The sequence below is a fragment of the Sorex araneus genome, chromosome 3 (genome assembly GCF_027595985.1).
Source record: "Sorex araneus isolate mSorAra2 chromosome 3, mSorAra2.pri, whole genome shotgun sequence".
In the NCBI taxonomy this organism is placed as follows: domain Eukaryota; kingdom Metazoa; phylum Chordata; class Mammalia; order Eulipotyphla; family Soricidae; genus Sorex; species Sorex araneus.
This window is the reverse complement of record NC_073304.1, coordinates 24,102,411-24,123,029: the sequence shown is the minus strand read 5'-3', so window position 1 is coordinate 24,123,029 and position 20,619 is coordinate 24,102,411. Positions and strand designations below refer to the sequence as shown.

Sequence of the window (20,619 nt, the reverse complement as noted above, 5' to 3'; positions counted from 1 at the left end):
GGCGGCGGCGGCGGCGGCGGTGGCGGCGCCCGCCCGCCCGCTCGGGCCGGGCGCGGGGCGAGCACGGCCGCGTGCCGGCGCGGGCGGCCTCTGTAACGGCGGCACCCGCGCGGCCCGAACAAATCCCGAGGAAGAGTCAGGAAGCCCCGGCCGGAAGCCGGGGTAGCCATAGAGACGCTATCGGAAGTTGGGGTTGCTAGGAGGCCGGGGCGACTCGGCTGAACTGCGTCATGTCTGGCCTCCCCGAAGACGAGGATTCCGCCTCTGATGGCGAGGAAGACCGGGGGTCGCGGCTGCGGAATCAGCCGCAGGAGCCCCCGCGGTTAGCGGAAGAGGCCGCCCCGGAGCTATCTGTGGGGGCTGAGGAGCCCTTCAGTGATGAGGCGTCGGAGAAGCCCATGGGGGCCCTCGCACACGACGCCTCGTCACCCGGGCCGTCGGAAGAAGATGTTTCCAAGGACTCGGAGGAAGACCGTTCGACAGAGGCCACAACGCCGCCGAGAGTTTCCGAAGAGGTAGAGCTGGAAACATTAAGAGATCTGGGAGGAGGGATTTCCGAGGGCCAGGCAGTTTCAGGGGCTGACAAACACGAGCAAGTAGACCTAGAACCTTCCAGAGAGACCGAACCGCAGGAAGCAGAGGACGTGATCGTGGAATCCCTTAAGAAATCAGACCAAGCGCTACCAGAGGACCCTGAGGTTCTGGGACCCACCATCAGTGAGCTACGTGTAGGGTTCCCAGAGGAGGCTCAAGAGGGATCACTTACAAAACAGCATGATAGGACCAAGCCAGAACGGGTAGAGCAGACCGAACCAGAATTCCTGAGTGGGGAATTAAGAATATCAATGGAAAACGCAGATCTACAGCCACCAGAGCTGACCAAAGCTGATGTTCCAAGGGAGACACAAAGAAAATCACCTGAGGAGGAAAGGACAGAACCTTCTGAGCAGGTCAAACCAGAGGTTCCTGAAGAGGAACCAAGAAAGCATACTGAAGAGACAGCTCAGGAACCTCTGGTAGAGACTAAAGCAGAGACCTCAGAGGAGATACAGGGAAAATCAGCCAAGGAGTCAGGGACAAAACCATCTGAGCAGACTAAAGCAGAGTCTCCAGAGGAGACACAGAGAAAACCATCTGAGGAGTTAGGGACAGAATTATCTGAGCAGGTAAAACCAGAATTTCCAGGAGAGGAACCAAGAAAGCCTACTGAGGAGGCAGCAGCTCAAAAACCTCTGGAAGAAACTAAAGCAGAGACCCCAGAGGAGACACAGAGAAAATCAGCTGAGAAGTTGGGGACAGAACTACTTGAGCAGGCCAAACCTGAGTTTCCAGAGGAGAGAAAAAGAAAATCAATTGTGGAGTCAGGGACAGAACCATCTGAACAGACTAAACCAGAGTTCCCAGAGGAGAAACAGAGAAAAACAACTGAGGAGTTAGGGACAGAACCATCTGAACAGACTAAACCAGAGTTCCAAGAGGAGAGACAGAGAAAATCAGATGAGTTGTTAGGGACAGAAGTATCTGAACATACTGTAGCAGAGTTTCCAAAGGAGACACAGAGAAAATCAAATGAGGTGTTAGGGAAAGAAGCATCTGAACATACTGTAGCAGAGTTTCCAGAGGAGACACACAGAAAATCAGATGAGGTGTTAGGGAAAGAAGCATCTGAACATACTGTAGCAGAGTTTCCAGAGGACACACACAGAAAATCACCTGAGTATAAAAGGACAGAACCATCTAAGCAGGTCAAACCAGAGTTTTCAGAAGAGGAACCAAGAAAATCAATTGGGGAAGCGGAACCACCTGAGCAGACTAAAGCAGAATTTCCAGAAGAGATCCAGAGAAAATCAGATAAGGAGTTAGGAACAGAACCATCTGAGCTGGTCAAACCAGAGTTTCCAGAAGAGGAAGCAAGAAAGTCTCTAGACTTTCAAGAACCTCTGGAGGAGGCCAAAGCAGAGACCCCAGAGGAAACACAGAAAAAATCAACTGAGGAGTTAAGAACAATACCACAGGATCTGGTCAAACCAGAATTTTCAGAGGAGAGAAAAAAAAAATCAATTGAGTCAGGAACGGAACCATCTGAGCAGACTAAAGTAAAGTTCCCAGAGGATAAACCAAATCTCTCTACTGAGGATACACAAAGAAAGTCAACAAGGGAGAAAGTTCCGGATTCACTAGACAAGACAAAATCAAAGTTTTCCAAGGAAAAACTAAGAAAATCAATTGAAGAAGATTTCAAGCCATCAGAAAAGACCAAATTAGAAAGAACACAAATTGCAGAGAAAGTTCTAGAGTCACTAGAGGACATTAGACCAACAGATCAAAAGTATGAGGCTAGGAAATTATCTGAACACATAGCAAGTATTATACAAGAGTTCAACCCAGAGGAGTCACTGACAAAGCTAAGTGAGATAGGTGGAAGGCCACTAGGACAGACAAAATTAGAGGTTCCAAAGAAAAAATTAGAAGAATCAGTTGAGGATATAAGTCAAGTGTCACCTCAAAGGAACAAACTAGGGGTCCAAGAGGAGTCAGAAACAGAGTTAACTCAGACAATAGAGTTACTGTATACAGTCTTATCACAGTTTAGAGGAGAGAAACGTATAGAATACAAAGAGGAGCAGCAAGAAGCAAAAAAATTTAAGCGTTATGCAAAGGTCAGACTGGAGCAACTACGCAAAAGGAAGATTTCATTCAAGGAATATCATAGATATTCAAGAGGCTCTGACTTTACGGAATCTCGGACTTCTGAAGCTTCATTATCTCTACAGCAAGATTTCTATCCAGATCTCCAAAACTTCACTGTGTTCAGCGATTCCTGCCAAGGCTCACTACAGAGTGAGGAATCTGAGGAGAGTTTCAGAGAATCCTCTGTTGGGTCTCCAAAGTCAGAGGAACTGAAATCTGAAGAAAGTTCTGAGCTTCCAGCAGAGGTTCTGGAATGGAGTCCGGAGAATGTTGCAGCGTGGATTAGCCAGCTGGGCTTTCCCCAATATAAGGTACATTAAAAAATAATGCTAAAAACATTCAATAATGTTTTTATAATTGACAAAATAAACTATATTAAAACATGTAAGTTGATAAGTTTAACCATTTATAAATAGGTTTAGAGAGGTATAAGAGATACCTCTTTAAAAGACCTTAATAGTGTCCATTTTGGTGCTCTATAAATGACCAATTGTTTACAATTTTTTAATTTCCTTATCACTTTCATAGAAAGTGAGTCTAATTTCTATATATCTACTCGTCCTAGTTTCAAAAATAACCTTTTAAAGTCACTCTCATCCTTTCTACCTTGAACTGAGTCAGTGATTTACTTTGCTGCAATCCTTAAAGACAAATTTATGTCGGCCTTTCTTAATGTAAAATTTTGTTTTGATCCAAGGTAGACGTTTTCCCCTTTTTTCCCTCTTTTCACTTTTTTGTATATATTTTACCTGATTTGTTTGGTTTGGGCGTCACGCCCTGCAATGCTCAGGGCTTACGCCTGACTCTACGCTCAGGGATTACTCCTGGCGAGCATAGGACCTTTTACAGTGCCACTGATTGGACCTGGGTTGGCGGCAGGCAAGACAAGTGCCCTAGTCATTGTACTATTTCTCCTGCCTCATATTCTTTATTTTCTCCTTTTTTTTTTTTTGGTTTGTTTGTTTGTTTTGTTTTTGTCCATACCCAGCAAAGCTTAGGGTTTACTCCTGGTTTCCTTAGGAATTACTCTTGATGGTGCTTGGGGAACCACGTGGGATGCCAGGATAGAGCCTGATTGGCCACGTGCAGTGCTAGCAGCCTACCTGCTGTATTATTAGTCCAGCCCCTCTTTTTTAACCTTTCTCTCAAAAATCAACAGTAGTTATTTAAATAGCTCATTACAAAGAATTATTAAAATATGTAAATTCTCTTTTTTTCCCCCACTGATCCTGTCTATGTTTTTAGACAAAATACAAAACCTGAAATCTTTTGCACCATATACTTTGTTTTAATTTTTTTTTTTTTGGAGGGGCACACACTCAGCAGTGCTTAGGGCTTATTCCTGGCCCTGTGCTCAGGAATTGTTCCTGGTGGTGCTCAGGAGACCATATGTGGTAATGGGGATAGAACTGGAGATGACTGTGTGCAAGGCAAGTGCTTTAACCCCGTACTATCCCTCCAACACTGTATTCCTGTACTTTAAACTGTAGTTTGAGGCACAAAAGATGCACTGGTTGTAACATACAAAAAAAAAAAGTCAATGAATTTGAATTAACAAGAACTTAAGTGGAGGAAAATTCTTGGAATTATTAGCTTTTAAAATTTGTTTTTTGACTTTTTGGGTCACACCTGGCGATGCACAGGGGTTACTCCTGACTCAGAACTCAAGAATTACTCCTGGTGTTGCTTGGGGGACTATATGGGATACCAAGGATCAAACTCTGGTCAACCATGTGCAAGGCAAATGTTCTACCCGCTGTATTTATCACTCTGGCCCCATAGCATTATTGTTGAATTTAAATTAATTTTTTCCCTCAAGACCAAGATAAATGCGATTTATTTCTTCCCTCTTCCTTCTTCTCTTTTTTGCCCTACTATTTGCAATTCATCTTTTGAGTGATATTCTCATTGTACTGACAGGAGTGTTTTACCACAAACTTCATTAGTGGACGAAAACTCATCCATGTCAACTGCTCAAACCTCCCTCAGATGGGAATAACAGATTTTGAGGACATGAAGGTGAGCTCTATTTTAAATTTCTCTGTAGAAAACTATGGCATTGCTACCATTCATCTCAAAACAGCCTCCTTCCCCCCACCCCTCCCAATCCTGGCCTTCTGATGCTATTGTATTCCCAATCCCCTAGGCTTGTAGTTACTTCCACCAGTTTCACATCCACAAAGACCCAAGATCCAAGACCTACATCTGTTTTTCTGCCTTCCACCTTGTTAAAACCATTATCACCTCATGTTGAGAACCTCCCAGTAGCTTTTCCAGTTGCTATTAGGCTCTCTCTCTTTTTTTTTTTTTTTTTTGCTTTTTTGGTCACACCCGGCGATGCTCAGGGGTTACTCCTGGCTCTGCACTCAGGAATTACTCCTGGCGGTGCTCGGGGGACCATATGGGATGCTGGGAACCGAACCCGGGTTGGCCGCGTGCAAGGCAAGCGCCCTACCCGCTATGCTATCGCTCCAGCCCCCGCTATTAGGCTCTCTTTATTGTCCCTTTGGAGTTAGTAACTCTTTTACCCTCTCACCTTCAGCAATGTCTGTCCTACCCAGAAGTCTTGTTTGAATCCGCTCTGCTTATAAGAGACCCTTAGTTTCTGAGTTTAAAATTCAAGCCCATCGTTTTCTCCCTACCACTTCTTGAAAGCTGAGTTTCTCAATTTTTCCCCCAACTTGGATCCTTCCAAAATTGTTTCCTTCTCCAGCAACTCCGCTTTTTTACTGACTGGCTCCCTAGTCTCATGTGGGGGGAGGGGAGGGGAGGCGCCCTCAGCAGCCCTTCTGGCCCCTGGTTAAGAAACACTGCCCTAACGCATCTTCTATGCCAGCCTTATAGGTCTAATTCTCAGCCTTGCAAGTATGTCTTGTTCATTTCTCCTCTCTTTTGCTCAGAGACACCCTCCCTTATCACCACCTCAATGAATGAATTATGTGACTATTAATTTTCCTTCAGAACCTAGGTTAACTCACACCTCTTACACCCAAGTCTCTCCTTGGGGCTAGAGTGATACTACAGCCAGTAGGGCATTTACCTTGCACAAGACTGACCTGGGTTCAATCCCTGACATCTCATATGATCTCCTGAGAATTACCAGAAGTAATTCTTGAGGGCAAAGTCAGGAGTAACCACTAAGCATCTCAGGGTATCGCTCAAAAACAATAAAAATAAAGTCTCTCCTGAGCTTCCAACCTCACAGTACTCGCTCCAACTCTCATACATTTGATATGACTTATCATCCATTTGGATTTCTTTATTTAAATTTTTTGTTTGTTTTGGGGCCACACTTAGTGGTGCTCAGAGATTATTCCTGGCTCTATGCTCAGGAATCACTCCCAGAGGGTTTGGAGGACTGTATGGGGTGCCAGGAATCAAACACAGGTCAACCTCATGCAAGGCGAGCACCCTACCTGTATGAGTATACTATTTCAGTACTATTGCTCTGGCCCCTGTTTGGCACTTTTTAAAAACACCATGTGTATTTGCCAGTTTTGCCATCTATCTTTGAAGCGAGTTTCATTAACCTCCCTGCAGCTCAAATTCCTAAGCTTTCTCTAGTACTAGCAGTCCATGATTATGTTTCTTTGCACAATAGTCCTGTGTATAATGCTGTACAGTTTACAAAGCTCCACATGAATAATTCCATTTAACTTTTCCTTTCAAACACCATACCACATATTTGTGATTTTATTTTGTTAACTCATGCCCAGAAAACTCTACCGCAGTTTTTCTCAAACTTGGATACTTTTCAGTATCAGACAAAATTTTAATTAAAATATTCTTATGCTCCATACTCCAGATTTTTTGACTCATTATATCTAGGTTAAGTCCTGGAATTAGTTCCCTAACTGACCTTTGGTCAGTCAGAGCCAAATGATTACATAAGTCATATGATTTAGAAAATAAGAAAATCATTCTCGTTAATACCCAAGCCCCTTTTCTGGGACCAAGGTGTAATGAAATATTTTAAGTTATTAGACACATCATCATAACCTAACTCTTAAACTCTCATAATACCTATGAATCACTGTAATATAGATCATCTATTAGTGAAGAATTGTAACCATTGTAACCATGAGCCTTCACAAGCCAAACCATGGGTTCAGGAGAAGACACAGTTAAAGTAGAAATGTACTTGTACACATGGCATTTCCAATCAATCATGCCCTCACCTAGCTACCAAGTACTCCCTGATAAAGACCATATTTTTTGTCTTCAAAGAAAATGTAACTGTTATGAATTTTAATTTATATCTATGGGCTGGAGCAATAGCACAGTGGGCAGGGCATTTGCCTTGCACGCGGCCAACTCGGGTTTGATTCCTCTGTCCCTCTTGGAGAGCCTGGCAAACTACCGAGAGTATTTCACCCGTACGGCAGAGCCTGGCAAGCTACCCGTGGCATATCCAATATGCCAAAAACAGTAACAGCAAGTCTCACAATGGAGACATTACTGGTGCCCGCTTGAGCAAATCCATGAGCAATGGGATGACAGTGATACAGTGATCTATGGGATCCTTAATTTGAAAAAAAAATGAACTGGGAATTATCAAAATTGTAGCTTGTAATCAAATTTCTGAAACATTTAAATTCTAAGAATTTCACATTATCATGAAAAAGCTCTGTTTTGTGTCTGTATGGGGTGAGGCAGAAGGAAGTGTCTCTAAAGCAGTGCTCAGGACATGTGGGGGCCCTTGCAGTGATTCTTAGCCAACCTGACCTACAGTGTGTGATGGATTGAACCAGGAATCAAGGCAAGGCATATGTCTTAAACCCTATACTATCTCTCCAGCCCTGAGAGGGCATTTTTGGTGGATGGAAGTGGGGCAAGTCACAGCCAGTGCTGCTCATTGCTTACTCCTAGCTCTGCACTCAGGGATCATTCCTGGAGGGCGCCGGGAACCATATGGGGTGCTGGGGATCAAATCTGGTCAGTCCCACTGTACTATCTCTCCAGTCCCCCTGAAAAGGCATTTTTTAAGAGTCCACCAATTTCTTTTGCTTATTTGAAATGTTCATTTCAGAAGCGTTATGTCAGTATGCAATAATAAAAATTCTAGTCATGCTTTTATGGGTCTTGCAAGACCTCTGTCTTCAAAATCCTCTGAAATTCTCAAGAACATGATGAACCCAGTAATCTATTTGTATATTCTTAGAAATTTGAGTAAGCAAATTTTGAAAATCTTATCAAAGTCAACAGACATAAGTCTTGGCTTTTCTTTGAAGTCACTTGCATAAGGCATTCACGGACATTCTAAACAACCCTTCCTTAACCCACAGGTCTATGCTACAAGGCAAATTTTACCTGTGACTCAGTAACATAAATTTAAATATATTGCAGTTATCTTCCTTACTGAATGGTCTTAATCCTATCCAGAATTTATCCCATATCAGCATGCACATGAGAGGATCTTTTTCAGGAGTTCCCTTATAGCATCATTCCTGTGCTTTGGCAGAGTAATGAGGAGTAGAGGGAACGCAGGTTGAGAATGCATTGTTTTGAACATGCTGCTGAGAATTTGAACCACATGTGTACTCTGTTTATAAGCCCTGCCAGCTTCTGTTCAACTTCCTTTTGCTTTCTTAATTCTGTATTTACACACACTTCCCTTACAGAAATAACTCTCCTTTTGTCCTTCCTGAGCCAGGGATATAGTTCAGGCAACACACACACACACACACACACACACACACACACACACACACATGGCCCATCAGGTCTTTCCAATTTGTAGTGAAACACTAGCTTGATTAAAAAAAAAAAAAGAGTATAGAAATTCTATCTAATTTGTTTTAGGGACAACCTAGATGAGGGGACGTTACACTTGCTTCAAACTTCCTCTTTTAAAACAAAATATTCCCGAAATACATTTCAACTATTCCATCAAGTGAACCAAAGAAAACTCTGAAAAATATCTGAAGAGCATAAACGCATTACTTATTCCTTTTGTGTGATGCTTTTATATTACAGAGTATAACCTTATAAGCTTTACAGTATCTCAGCAATTTTACTAAAATTGCCTTGTTGGAAACTAGCACTGAAGGAAAAATACATTCTCCCCCTAAACTTGAAAACATGTCAACATGAGGAAAAATGTATTTTCCTAGTAAACTTATAACTTTTTGGATAATTTTATGTTAGCAGAAGATCTGCAAAAACATACAGAAAGTCTCCTGTACTCTTAGACCAGCTTCACTTACTGTGAATATCTCATGTCAACACAGTATTTGTGGGGAAGGGTTTTGGATCACACCTCCTGAGGGCTAAACCCAGTTCTGTTTTGCAGGGAGTCACTCTTGGAAATGTTCTGGGGACCAGTTGGTGCCAGGGATTGAACCTGGACCTCCTTCATACCTAGACTGCGCTTGGCCCTTTGAGATCTCTCCAGCCCCTAACCATGTTACTTTTATTAAAGTATGAAATTAACATTGGCATAGTACTATTAAACAAACCCACAGATTTTATTCAGATTTCTGCAATTTTTCCACAGTGTAGATCTTTTATTTCTCCCTTTCCTTGTTGCTGTTGTCATTATTGCAGAATTCAGGGGTAGCATGATTGGTTGTGGTACAATCAGGGTTACCAGAGATCACACCAGCAGTGCCAGGGTTCACACTCAGCAATGTGGGACAGTGCCTGGGATTGAACTCATGCCTCATGCATGTGAGACAAGCACTCTACCACTGAGCCATGTCTCTTGGCCCCCTGATGCCCTATTTATGTTCCAAAATTCAGTTAAGGATATCAACTCATATTTATCTGTCATGATTGGTTCTTTGACCTCTAATAAGCAGCAGCTTCTTCCTTCCTTCCTTCCTTCCTTCCTTCCTTCCTTCCTTCCTTCCTTCCTTCCTTCCTTCCTTCCTTCCTTCCTTCCTTTTTTCTTTCTTTCTTTCCTTCTTGTCGGGGGTTTGTGGGAACTGGGGAGCTACTCTCAGCACTGTGTTGGCATGGGTCCTGTATGTGACGCAAGTACCTGAACTAACAGTTTCTTGATCTTTGCCGCCCATGACCTTGACACCTCATACGTGCAAAGTAAATGCTCTCCTGGTAAACTCCTGGCCCAGGAAGGACAAGAGGAGAGTTTTTTCTGCAAAGGGAAATATGAATAACTATAGAATTACAGAACTAAAAGGAAGCTGAAGAGTGGTGGTCCCATAATGTGCCGGTTTCCCTCAGTTTTAGTTTGTCCCACATTTCCTGTGATTATGCTGAGGTTAGACTTTTGAGGGGAAGGTAGAACAGGTAAGAGTCCTTCTCTTTACATCATATTAGAGAGTCTCTGATAGCAGTGTGGATTATTACTGGAGAGGCTGCCTTGATCACTCAGGGAAGGTGATATCTGCCAGGTTTATCGTGAAGTTACTGTTTTCTTTTACATATTCTTTAGAAGTAAGTTTAGATATCCAGTTCATAATCAAGAATTAAGCCTCGCGGGGCTGGAGCAATGGCACAGCGGGTAGGGCGTTTGCCTTGCACGCGGCCGACCCGGGTTCGATTCCCAGCATCCCATATGGTCCCCTGAGCACTGCCACGGGTGATTCCTGAGTGCAGAGCCAGGAGTAACCCCTATGCATCGCCGGGTGTGACCCAAAAAACAAAAAAACAAAACAACAACAACAAAAAAAGAATTAAGCCTCGCCTCTTAGAGAGAGGAAGATCAAAGAGTTTATGAACATGTAGTCAAACTACCACATTAATAAAATATTTGAAGAGGAAGTTTGAGGTTATGTAAATACCCTGTTTCTCTTTAAAGTGATTGGGGTGGGGTGGGGTGAGATGGGTGATGGGGGTGGAGGAACACACCTTGCAGTGCCCAGGGCTTCCTTCTGGCTCCATGCTCAGTGGTCACTTCTGGGGGACTGCTGGGGGACAATATATGTTGCCTGGGATCAGCTGTGTCCAAGTCAAGGCCTTACCCACTGTGCTATCTCTCTGTTCCGTCTCTTGAAAGTTTTGTCCACCAATTTTAGCATTCATCAATGGCTCTTAACTGCCCAGTTAATGCCACATAGTTCAAATGATTTCCTATCTTGCCTAATTTCTTTGATGTCTAACTGGACACCTTAAGGTACTTTAGCATTTCTTTGTCCCTTCTCTCCTGTTTGGGATGTTTTTTCTGGGTGGTTTCTGGGTGTGTTTGTTTTAACATGCCCCCTTTCTATTTTTCTTTTTTTAGCATCTCTTTCATTCCAGGCACTTCCTGTTACTTCAGACTCAATTTTGTTTTCTCCTTGCTGCATCTCTAGGATCAGCCATGTTTCTAAGGAACCAGTGTTGCTTTGGTCAGAATGGTACTGAGACTAAGATGGGAACAAATAATTTTGCCGTATTACTCCTTCATGTCACTGCTTCTGGGTACTCTCAGCAAAATGATCTGGGAAAGGTAGACAGAAGCACTCACAAATGTCTGCTTTCTAGAAGCAGTGGTTGCAAACAGCTCTGACTCTGTGCCAGCAAACAGGCTTCTCCGGAGGCCCCCTATTTCCTGCCTCTCTGCTTCTTGTCGTTCTTTCCTCTGGCAGTGCAAAACCTTGCTTTCTACTAAGAAAAGTATGTACCAACTCAGTACAGTGTTTGTGTACAGTTCCTTTGGTCTTGAGACCTCCCTCCCTAGGCAAAGCATTAGGGAGGGAGGTCTAGATATTCAAAGATTATTGAATATCTAGGGGCCCTGAGTTATTCAATAATCAGCCTGGCTATGTGGGCCTGACTGTTCAAATCTGAGTGATACCAGGGTCACACTAGGGTACTTGGGACAAGGGGTATGTGGTGCTAGGGAGCAATTGTAACCCTTGTACATGCCAGGGAAGCACTCTAGCCCTTTGGCCCTCTTTCCAGCCCACTATTGGTTTTCCAAGGCAAAGTTACTCAGGTTTTCTTTCTTCCCTTCACTGAGAGTGTGTCTTACTTGGTAGTACATTTTAGACTTATTTGTGAATGATCTATATTTTGTCATGTGACCCTGAAAAATTCTGGCTTTAAAACTTTTGCATACAAAGTCCAAGAAAGAGGATTTGGGGTGAAGTGATACATTTTGCTTGCATACCTGAGACCTAGATTCATTCCTTGTAATCGCGCGTGCGCGCGCGTGCGCACACACATACACACACACACACACACACACACACAAGTTTTTTTCTAGTGTACTTAGGTTTTGATAGATGTGCAGGTGGTACATACCACCCCGGAAGCAGTACCAAACAACTTTATCATCCCAGAATATCCTTGTGTTTACAGTCTGCTGCTCTCTCCACCCCACTTCCAGGCAACCAATAATGGGATTGTTGTCCCTGTGTTATTTTCTAGAGTATCAAATAAATGGAATGAAGTAATATATACCCTTTGGGTCTGGCTTCTTTCTTTAGCAGAATATATTTAAGATTAATCTGGGGGGGTGGAGCGATAGTACAGTGGGTAGGGCGTTTGCCTTGCATGTGGCCGACCTGGGTTCGATTCCCAGCATCCCATATGGTCCCCTGAGCACCACCAGGGGTAATTCCTGAGTGCAGAGCCAGGAGCAATGGCATAGGTCTTTGGTTAGTGGTGAATGTATTTATGACTGCAAGCTCCCTCCTGCGGCCATCTGGAAACCTCAGGGAATTTGTGAAATTGCCTCTTCTAGTAATGGGGTTAATGGGGCATGTCAAAAGGATGGTCTGGCAGAGGTGCTGACCAAATAAGGCACTTAGTGTAGCAGCATCAGTTACAAAAGCACATTCGTCACAGCCACCTGTACTTATCTTAGAAACACTCGATTTGTATTACCTTGGGAGCACCAGGCAACTGCCTTGACTTTGTCTTTACCCACAAACCCATCTGTAGAGAGTCTGAACAAAACCAATGCAAGTAAGAGTTGAGAAGGATGGTAGCTTGCTTCTCTGAAAAAGGCTTTGCTAATGGTCAGTCATCATCTGTTTTAGAATCAATAGTGGCATGAATTTTATAGTTTGTAACTACGATCAGTGATTTAATCAATAATTAACTTGGGGGTCTCCTAAGTTGTGCTTGGAGACCTGGTAGGGACCCACTAATTCTCAGCCAATTGGGTGGGTCGTTCAACAGATACATGAGTCTGAGGAGGCAATGCTGCTTGGACCCTGCACTGCTGGGATTACCAGGTGGTGCTTGAGGGCTCCTAGGACTGCACCTAGCAATCTTTGGGGGACCATATGGTATCCCTAATGCATGATAAGCATGTGCCCTAAACTTCTGTGCCATCTCTTCTCTTCTGACAAATGATTTAAAAAATATATTTTTTTTCATTTTTAGTTCACACCTTGCCGTGCTGTCTTGGTGGTGCTCAGGAGACCATATGTAGTGCCGGAGATTTGAACCAGGGTCAGTTTTATGCAAGACAATTGCATTAACCCCTGTGCTATTTCTCTGGTCCCTACTTTAAAATTTTAACAATTCCATTCCACATACTCCTTTTCCTTTGTTCAAGCAGAAATTTTATATATGACATTCTTCTTTAAATGCAAAATATGAATTAAAAGAATAGTATTATAATAGACCTCTGGTTAAACTTTTTTTTTTTCTTTTTGGGTCACACTCAGAGATGCTCAGGAGTTACTCCTGGCTCTGCACTCAGAAATTTCTCCTGGTGGTGCTTGAGGGACCATATGGAATGCTGGGGATTGAACTTGGGTCAACCGCATGCAAGGCAAAGGCCCTACCCACGGTACTATCACTCTGGCCCTTAATATGGTTAAAATTGACTTTGAAAATGCAATGCTCTGGAATGGAGCATAACCATGCCACTGAACCCCCATAGGCTGTTTCATTTGGGGCACCCCAGAGGGGGATAGGTGAGACCCCTCCCTGCACTTAGGGACCTAGCCCTGGTAGTCTAAAACCTCCAGAACCCAGCTACTGCTCACAGCCACTCTCCACACAGAGCATCATCCACAAGTGAATCTATTCCTGGACTGCGTGGCTGCATTTGTCGCCACATGATACTTTAAACCACACACCCTACCCATACTCCAAGATTACCACACCACATTTGATAGGCTTCAAAGTAGGAGGCAACCAATCTTAGAAGGAAATACACATTTTTTTACAGATATATATATATATATATTTTAATTTTAATTTTTTTGGGGGGTCACACCCGGCGATGCACAGGGGTTACTCCTGGCTCTGCACTCAGGAATTACTCCTGGCGGTGCTCGGGGGACCATATGGGATGCTGGGATTTGAACCCGGGTTGGCCTCATGCAAGGCAAACGCCCTACCCGCTATGCTGTCACTCCAGCCCCCTATATATATATTTTAATTGATTTATTTTGGGTTCACACCCAGTGATGCTCAGGGGTTACTCCTGGCTCTGCACTCAGAAATTCACACCTGGTGGTGCATGGGTGGACCATAGGGGATGCTGGGGACCAAACCTGGCTCGGCCGCATGCAAAACAAACACCCTACCCACCGTGCTATCACTCCAGCCCCCACAGATATACATTTAAAAACCACGCAAGGCCCAACCTTTAACAAGCCCGTATAGAAGGGCTTAAAGGCACCTGGGTGAAATACAACAGTCTCCACGCTCTTTCCTCTAAGAATACTTTTTCTGTAGCATTTTTAGCAGTTTTTCATAACAAACAATATGAAATACATTATTTCGGTTCTGCTTTGGGGCAGGGATTGGGGTTCTGGATGGAAACATCTGAAATATGGTGTTTGTGTTGGTGTTTGAATATTAAATCTAATGCAATACTGTGAACTACTTTATAAAATAAAAAATATATATAAAAATTTGATGGTAATTTAATCTAGGGTATCAAGAAGCATGGTGCTCAGTAAATATATCTTATGTTTTGGTTTTGTTTTTGTTTGTTTGGGGGTCACACCGAGAGATTTGCTCAGGGGTTACTCCTGGCTCTGCAGTCAGGATTACTCCTGGCAGTGTTTGGGGGACCATAAGAGATGCCAAGGATTGAACCCAAGTTGGCCCTATCCGCTATACTATCTTCCCATCCCCCTAACTTATATGTAGAGACTAAGATTTGTAGTAATTTAAATGTTTGATAAATTTTATTGAAATACCATTGTTTACAATAATATGAATTTTAATGTTTTTGGTATATAATGTTACTGCACACAGCAATCACCAAAGAAATTTTGAAATATTTTAGAGGAACATATAAATCTAGGTGCTGAGAAAAATAGCTGGAATTTTGTTTTCAGTTTTTTAGTTTCTTGTGTTGGAGATTTAATTTTGTTCAGCCAAATTTAATTACCATTTAAATAATGTATTTTTCTTGCTACAAATTAACGGAGGCCTTTCTAGACAAGATATTTGATTATAAAAATACAGACAAGTTCTTTGTCTACCAAAAAAAAAAAAGAAGCCTAATCTGAAAGTGGCTTTAGATATTCTCTGCTCATACATAGGTCAGATTTCTTAGCCAGAAGAAATGAAGCAGTCCATAGCCATCTGTGCAAGTGCCTAAGGACACCTTTAGAGTGGGTTATTTTTTACTCTTCAGTTGAACTCTCTTTGGAGAGCTGCTGCCACACCTGTAAGTGCTCAGAGGACCACATAGTACTGGGGCTTGAGCCCAGCCTCCATCTCTGAGCATCTCCCTGGTCCCTTTAAAAATATTGTAGCCAGAGCTATAGTACATCAGGTAGGGCTCTTGACTTCCACATAGCTGATCCAGATTTGACCCCCAGCTCCCCATAGGGTCCCCCGAGCCTGCCAGGAGTGATCCATGAGCACAGATCTATGAGTAGGCCCTGAGCACCACACCACCACTGTGTGTGGACCCCCTGCCTCCAGAGAAGGAGTGTTGTAGGTGGGTAAAGTGGCTCCTCTAAAGCAGGTCTCCTGGGTGGATTGGGAAGCATTGCAGGTCACCTGACTTCTGGCTGTCCCAATATTGTGGGTGACCTACCATCAAAATCTCCAGGTGCCATGGCCTGATCAAGAATTGCTCTCTGAGCTTAATGTCTCCAGGGTGAGATACAACAATCTTCACACATTTTTCTCTAAAGAAACTTTTTTGGATCATTTTCAGTGGATTATTCATAACAAGCAATACAAAATAAATCATTTAGGATCCGCCTTTGGGACAGGCTTGGTTGTGGGAAAATTGGAAATAATGGTGGAGGGAAGGTGTAAGGGTGGTTGGATTGGTGTTGGAATATTGAATGTAATAAATTATTGTGAACAACTCTATAAAAATATAAAGGAAAATTATTTTTTATAAAGGAATTGCACTCTGTTTTAAGAAAGGAAAGGCAGAGCTAGAGCAATAGCACAGCGGGTAGGGCGCTTGCCTTGCATGCAGCTGACCTGGGTTCAATTCCCAGCATCCCATATGGTCCCCTGAGCACCGCCAGGGGTAATTCCTGAGTGCAGAGCCAGGAGTGACCCCTGTGCATCGCCGGGTGTGCCCCAAAAAGAAAAAAAAAAAAGAAAGAAAGAAAAGGCAGTCCTGACCTCCACCTAGTTTTCCAGCTCATTGTCTGTTTGTACAGAAAAAAATTCCTGGGAGGAGATAACAGTAAAATAAAATATTGTTATTCAGGAAATATGAAAGGCAAGGAAGAAAGAACAGGGGTGGGGGTCCTCCAGAGGGGAGAGTCCATATCCCACGTGGAGAAGTTGACATTCAAGCAAATGCCCCGCTCCCCAATGGGGAGTGTGCTGCTTGCCTTGCAAGGTTTAATAGGGTTTTCCAAACTGCCCCCACTTGGCGCTTACTACAGAAATCATCTGTTTCTAGGGTGTTGTCGAGGGAAGGAGCTTGGACCTTTTGGCGTGGTCTTTCATGTTCTCATCACAGTCTTGTTTCTGCTGGAATTTCTCCTCTGTTTCAGTGGGTTTCCGGCCTCTGTGACTTTAGGCTGGTGCTAGAGAATCTTCTTTCTTGTTGTTGTTTTGGGGCCACACCAGGCAATGTTCTGGGCTTACTTACTATTGACTCTGTGCTCAACAGTCACTCTGGCAGGGAACCGTATGGGGTGGTGTGAATAGAACTCAGGTCAGCTGTGTGCAAGCAAGTGCCCTGTTTGCTGTACAATTGCTCCAGCTTGTGGTAGTTCTTGTTTGTTTGTTCTGGGTCACACCTGGCTATGTTCAGGTCTTACTCCTGGCTGGCTCCGGGGACCATGTGTTCGATGCCAGAGATTGAACCCAGTTTGGCCACGTGCAGGGCAAATGCCCTATTCACTGAACTATCATGCTGGTTCTCCTGGAGGAGTTCTTGAATCCACATTTCGTGTTCTCTCTCCAACCCCCGCCCCCACCACATACATACCTGTCTGTGTGCCTGACTGCAACATAAACATCTTTAAATGGTTCTTTAGAAAAGGTAATTCGAGTAAGTAATATGACTTAGGTTGTAGAGCTCACATATGCAAGACCCTGAATTCAATCCCTGGAACCACATGACCCCCAAATACCACCAGCAATAGCACCAGTGGTCCCTATTTCAAAAAAAGAATAAATCATGATGTTTCTTTTAAGAGCTACATTTTGGTGAGATCAGGCTACTAAACATTTGGACGCTACTTATTTTATTCCTCCTCCTCCACCACCACCCCTCACCCCAAAACTTTAAAGTTCGCATTTCTAGGACCTAGGAAACTGAGTGTAACTTTGATTTAGTTGTATTTTCAGATTCGTTTTATTTAAAAGTTATCTTTGCATTTCAGGTAATTTCTCGGCACGTTCGGGAGCTCCTGGGAATTGAAGAGCCGGTATTCCGCCGCAGCATCAGGTTTCCCTACAGAGACAATGTTGGCTTATTTTTAGAGCAAAAAGCTCACAGCGGGGAACATTCTGATTCCTTGACCTTTTCTGAATTTGTGGAAAAAGCAAGATTACAAGATTATGCTGTTAAAGCAACTGACCCTGTAAAAGTACTAACAGACACTGAACAATTATCAGAAAAACTTCACAAGCTGAAAAGATCAAGCTAAGTTATTTGAAGGGAGTGTTTAGTCTTGGGGATTTCCCCCCTTTTCCCTTTTCCATTAAGAATGAGTTAGAATTGCCTCATTCTCTCACTGATTCACAATCTGATTGGTTCTTCTAGTTGATCAGATTATTAACTCAGGCAGATTGATAGAAGAAAACTAATGACTTTTAAATCTAACTCATTCAGCCACACCTAGCTCATACTCTACTGTGGTTTTTCTAGGGAGTAGTTCTCTTCCTAGAACAAGTTCTCTTAAATTATTTTAAGCAGTTAAAGGGAAGGTCAGAATGTTCTTCCTGCATCTTTGTGACATTGTCTGGAGATAGAAATATCCTCCGTGTTCAAATGGGGCAGCCTGCCCTGAACCACACCGTACTTTGTGTTCTGTTTAGTCCCTCATTAAAGCAAAGAGCAGAAAGCTTCTTTATCTGGGCTGTTGTCAGAATTCCTGATAAACTCTAGTGATGCATAATTTGGGAACAAGAACATTTAAAGAACCAGAATTAAAAGTAAATCTGCCAGCGCAGATAATCCCCTCCACAAGTCCAGGGGCAGAGAGGTAATGTTTTATTATTGATTCAGCATTGAATCAGTATTCAGTCCATGTCAGAGGCAGATTGCTAACAAGATTGCAGAGACAGAAACTCTATGTCACACAGCCTTCAGTCTTCATTCTGCTGCATCCCTGTTAATTGTCTATATCCATGGAAGAACAGAACTTCTCATATTGCTGAGACGAACAGGACATTACTACTTGGAGCCATACACTTAGGCTCAACTCCCAGGGAGCCAGGGAGGTGAGATGTCACCCCTTCCATTTATGCTCACATTCCAAAGAGGGCACCAAGGTCCCCCCAGAAAAACATTCTCAGATGTGAGACTGACTTGAGGTTTATTAACGTTTTTGTTCCACTTAACAATTTAAAAAGGAGGTTAGAGAATAGAGCAGATAGGATACTTGCCTTACAAATGGTTGACTGGGGTTCAATCCTGGTACCTCATATGGTCCCATGAACCCCAGCATGAGTGGCCTCTGAACACGAGACAAAATTAAGTCTCCTACTCTCTGACCCACCCTCAGAACCGTCCTCTGTCCCACCCCCTGACCCACCCTCAGACCCGCCCTTTGAACCTCCCCTGACCCTCCCTTTGAACCCCCTTCAGACCTCCCTTTGAGCCACCCTCTGACCAACCCTGTGAACGGCCCACTGACACACCCTTCGACCCACCCTCGGACCCACCCTGTGACCCGCCTTCAGAACTGCCCTCTGTCTCACCCAGTGAAGCGCCCACTGACCCGCCCTTTGATCCACACTCTGCTCTTTCACCCGCCCTTTGAACCACTCTCAGACCCCCCAACCTGCCCTCAGGCACGCCCTCAGACCCACCTCTGACACGCCCTAAGACCCGTCCTCTGACACATCTTGACACGCCCTCTGACCCTCCCTGCAACACGCCCTATGACACGCCCTCAGACCCGCCCTGTGACACGCCCTCAGACCCGCCCTGTGACACGCCCTCTGATATTTCAACCGCCCTTTGAACCACTCTCAGACACATGCCCTAAGACCCGCCCTCTGACACGCCCACGGACACGCCCTCAGACCCACCCTGTGACTTGCCCTCAGACCCGTCCTCTGTCATGCCTTGACACGCCCTCTGACACGCCCTCTGAGCCTCCCAGCAACACGCCCTAAGACCCTCCCTTTGACACGCCCTCTAACCCTCCCTGCAACATGCCCTAACGCCCACGGACACGCCCTCTGACACGCCCCTGACCTGCCCTCAGACCCGTCCTCTGACACACCTTGACACGCCGCGCCTCTGACCCTCCCTGCAACACGCCCTATGACACGCCCTCAGACCTGCCCTCTGACCCTCCATGCAGCACGCCCTAAGACCCGCCCTCAGACTCACCCTGTGAGACGCCCTACGACCCGTCCTCTGTCGTGCCTTGACACGCCCTCTGACACGCCCTCTGACCCTCCCCGCGTGTGTAACACGCCCTGAGACCCGCCCTGAGACCCGCCCTAAAACCCGCCCTTTGGCGCACTCTGAACTTTCACCCGCCCTTTGAACCACTCTCAGATACATGCCCTCTGACACGCCCTCAGACCCGCCCTCAGACACACCCTGTGACACACCCCAAGACCCGCCCGCTGACAAGCCTCGACACGCCCTCTGACACGCCCTCTGGCCCTCCCTGCAACACGCCCTAAGACAGGTCGTCTGACACGCCCTCTGACACGCCCTAAAACCCGCCCTTTGACCCTCCCTCTGATCTTTCACCCCCCTTTGAACCACTCTCAGACACATGCTCTAAGACCGGCCCTCTGACACGCCCTTTGACAGGCCCTCAGACCCGCTCTCAGAACCACCCTGTGCACGCCCTAAGGCCCTTCCTCTGACACACCTTGACACGCCCTAAGACCCGCCCTCTGACACGCCCACTGACCCACCCTTTGACCCGCCCTCAGAACCTCCCGGTTTTGCCATCTAACCCGCCCTTTGACATGCCCTCAGAACTTCCCTCTGACGCTCCCTTTGAACCACCCTGTGAACCGCCCACTGGACAGCCCTCTGACACGCCCTATGACACGCCCTAAGACCCACCCTTTTACCGGCCAGTCTTTTGAGTTAAACCTAAAATTGATCGAGTCAAATAATAACAGTTTCTAAATGACAAAAAAAATTAAGTCCTGAAAACCTCTGGATGTAACTTAAAACCCCAAACCCAAACAACAAAATAAAGAGGTGGGGAGAGGGAAGATCACTCCAGTAGCCGTAAGCGCCCTAGGTTCAGTCCCACCACGAACATTCCCGGCACCACTGGGAGCAACTCCCAGCAATGAGCCGGGAGGAGCCCTCCCATCCCACCCTAACATTAAATAGAACAATTTTAACAAGCATTCTTTCATTGAACTATATTTTGATAATTCCACTGATCATTTAGTTGTAACAAGCAATATAAAACAAATGATTTTGTGCTT

General features: G+C 44.6%; 1 protein-coding gene across 2 annotated transcripts; it reads left to right on the top strand.

Annotated features, from left to right (window-relative positions):
* Positions 1-25: 25 nt before the first annotated feature.
* On the top strand, positions 26-20,518 carry SAMD15 (sterile alpha motif domain containing 15). 2 transcript variants are annotated; one of them, XM_055132550.1, is made up of 3 exons: positions 26-3,002; positions 4,612-4,710; positions 17,364-20,518. In XM_055132550.1, the coding sequence occupies exons 1-3, from the start codon at positions 231-233 to the stop codon at positions 17,628-17,630; spliced, it is 3,138 nt and encodes a 1,045-aa protein (XP_054988525.1). In that variant the 5' UTR covers positions 26-230; the 3' UTR covers positions 17,631-20,518. The 2 variants fall into 2 exon arrangements, with proteins under 2 accessions (XP_054988525.1, XP_054988526.1); XM_055132551.1 differs by lacking the exon at positions 4,612-4,710.
* Positions 20,519-20,619: the final 101 nt, after the last annotated feature.

Coding starts and splice junctions, on each gene's coding strand:
- SAMD15 (XM_055132550.1), top strand. CDS start 231: ATGTCTGGCCTCCCCGAAGACGAGGATTCCGCCTCTGATGGCGAGGAA. Junction 3,003..4,611: donor TGGGCTTTCCCCAATATAAG/GTACATTAAAAA, acceptor TTGTACTGACAG/GAGTGTTTTACCACAAACTT. Junction 4,711..17,363: donor CAGATTTTGAGGACATGAAG/GTGAGCTCTATT, acceptor TTTGCATTTCAG/GTAATTTCTCGGCACGTTCG.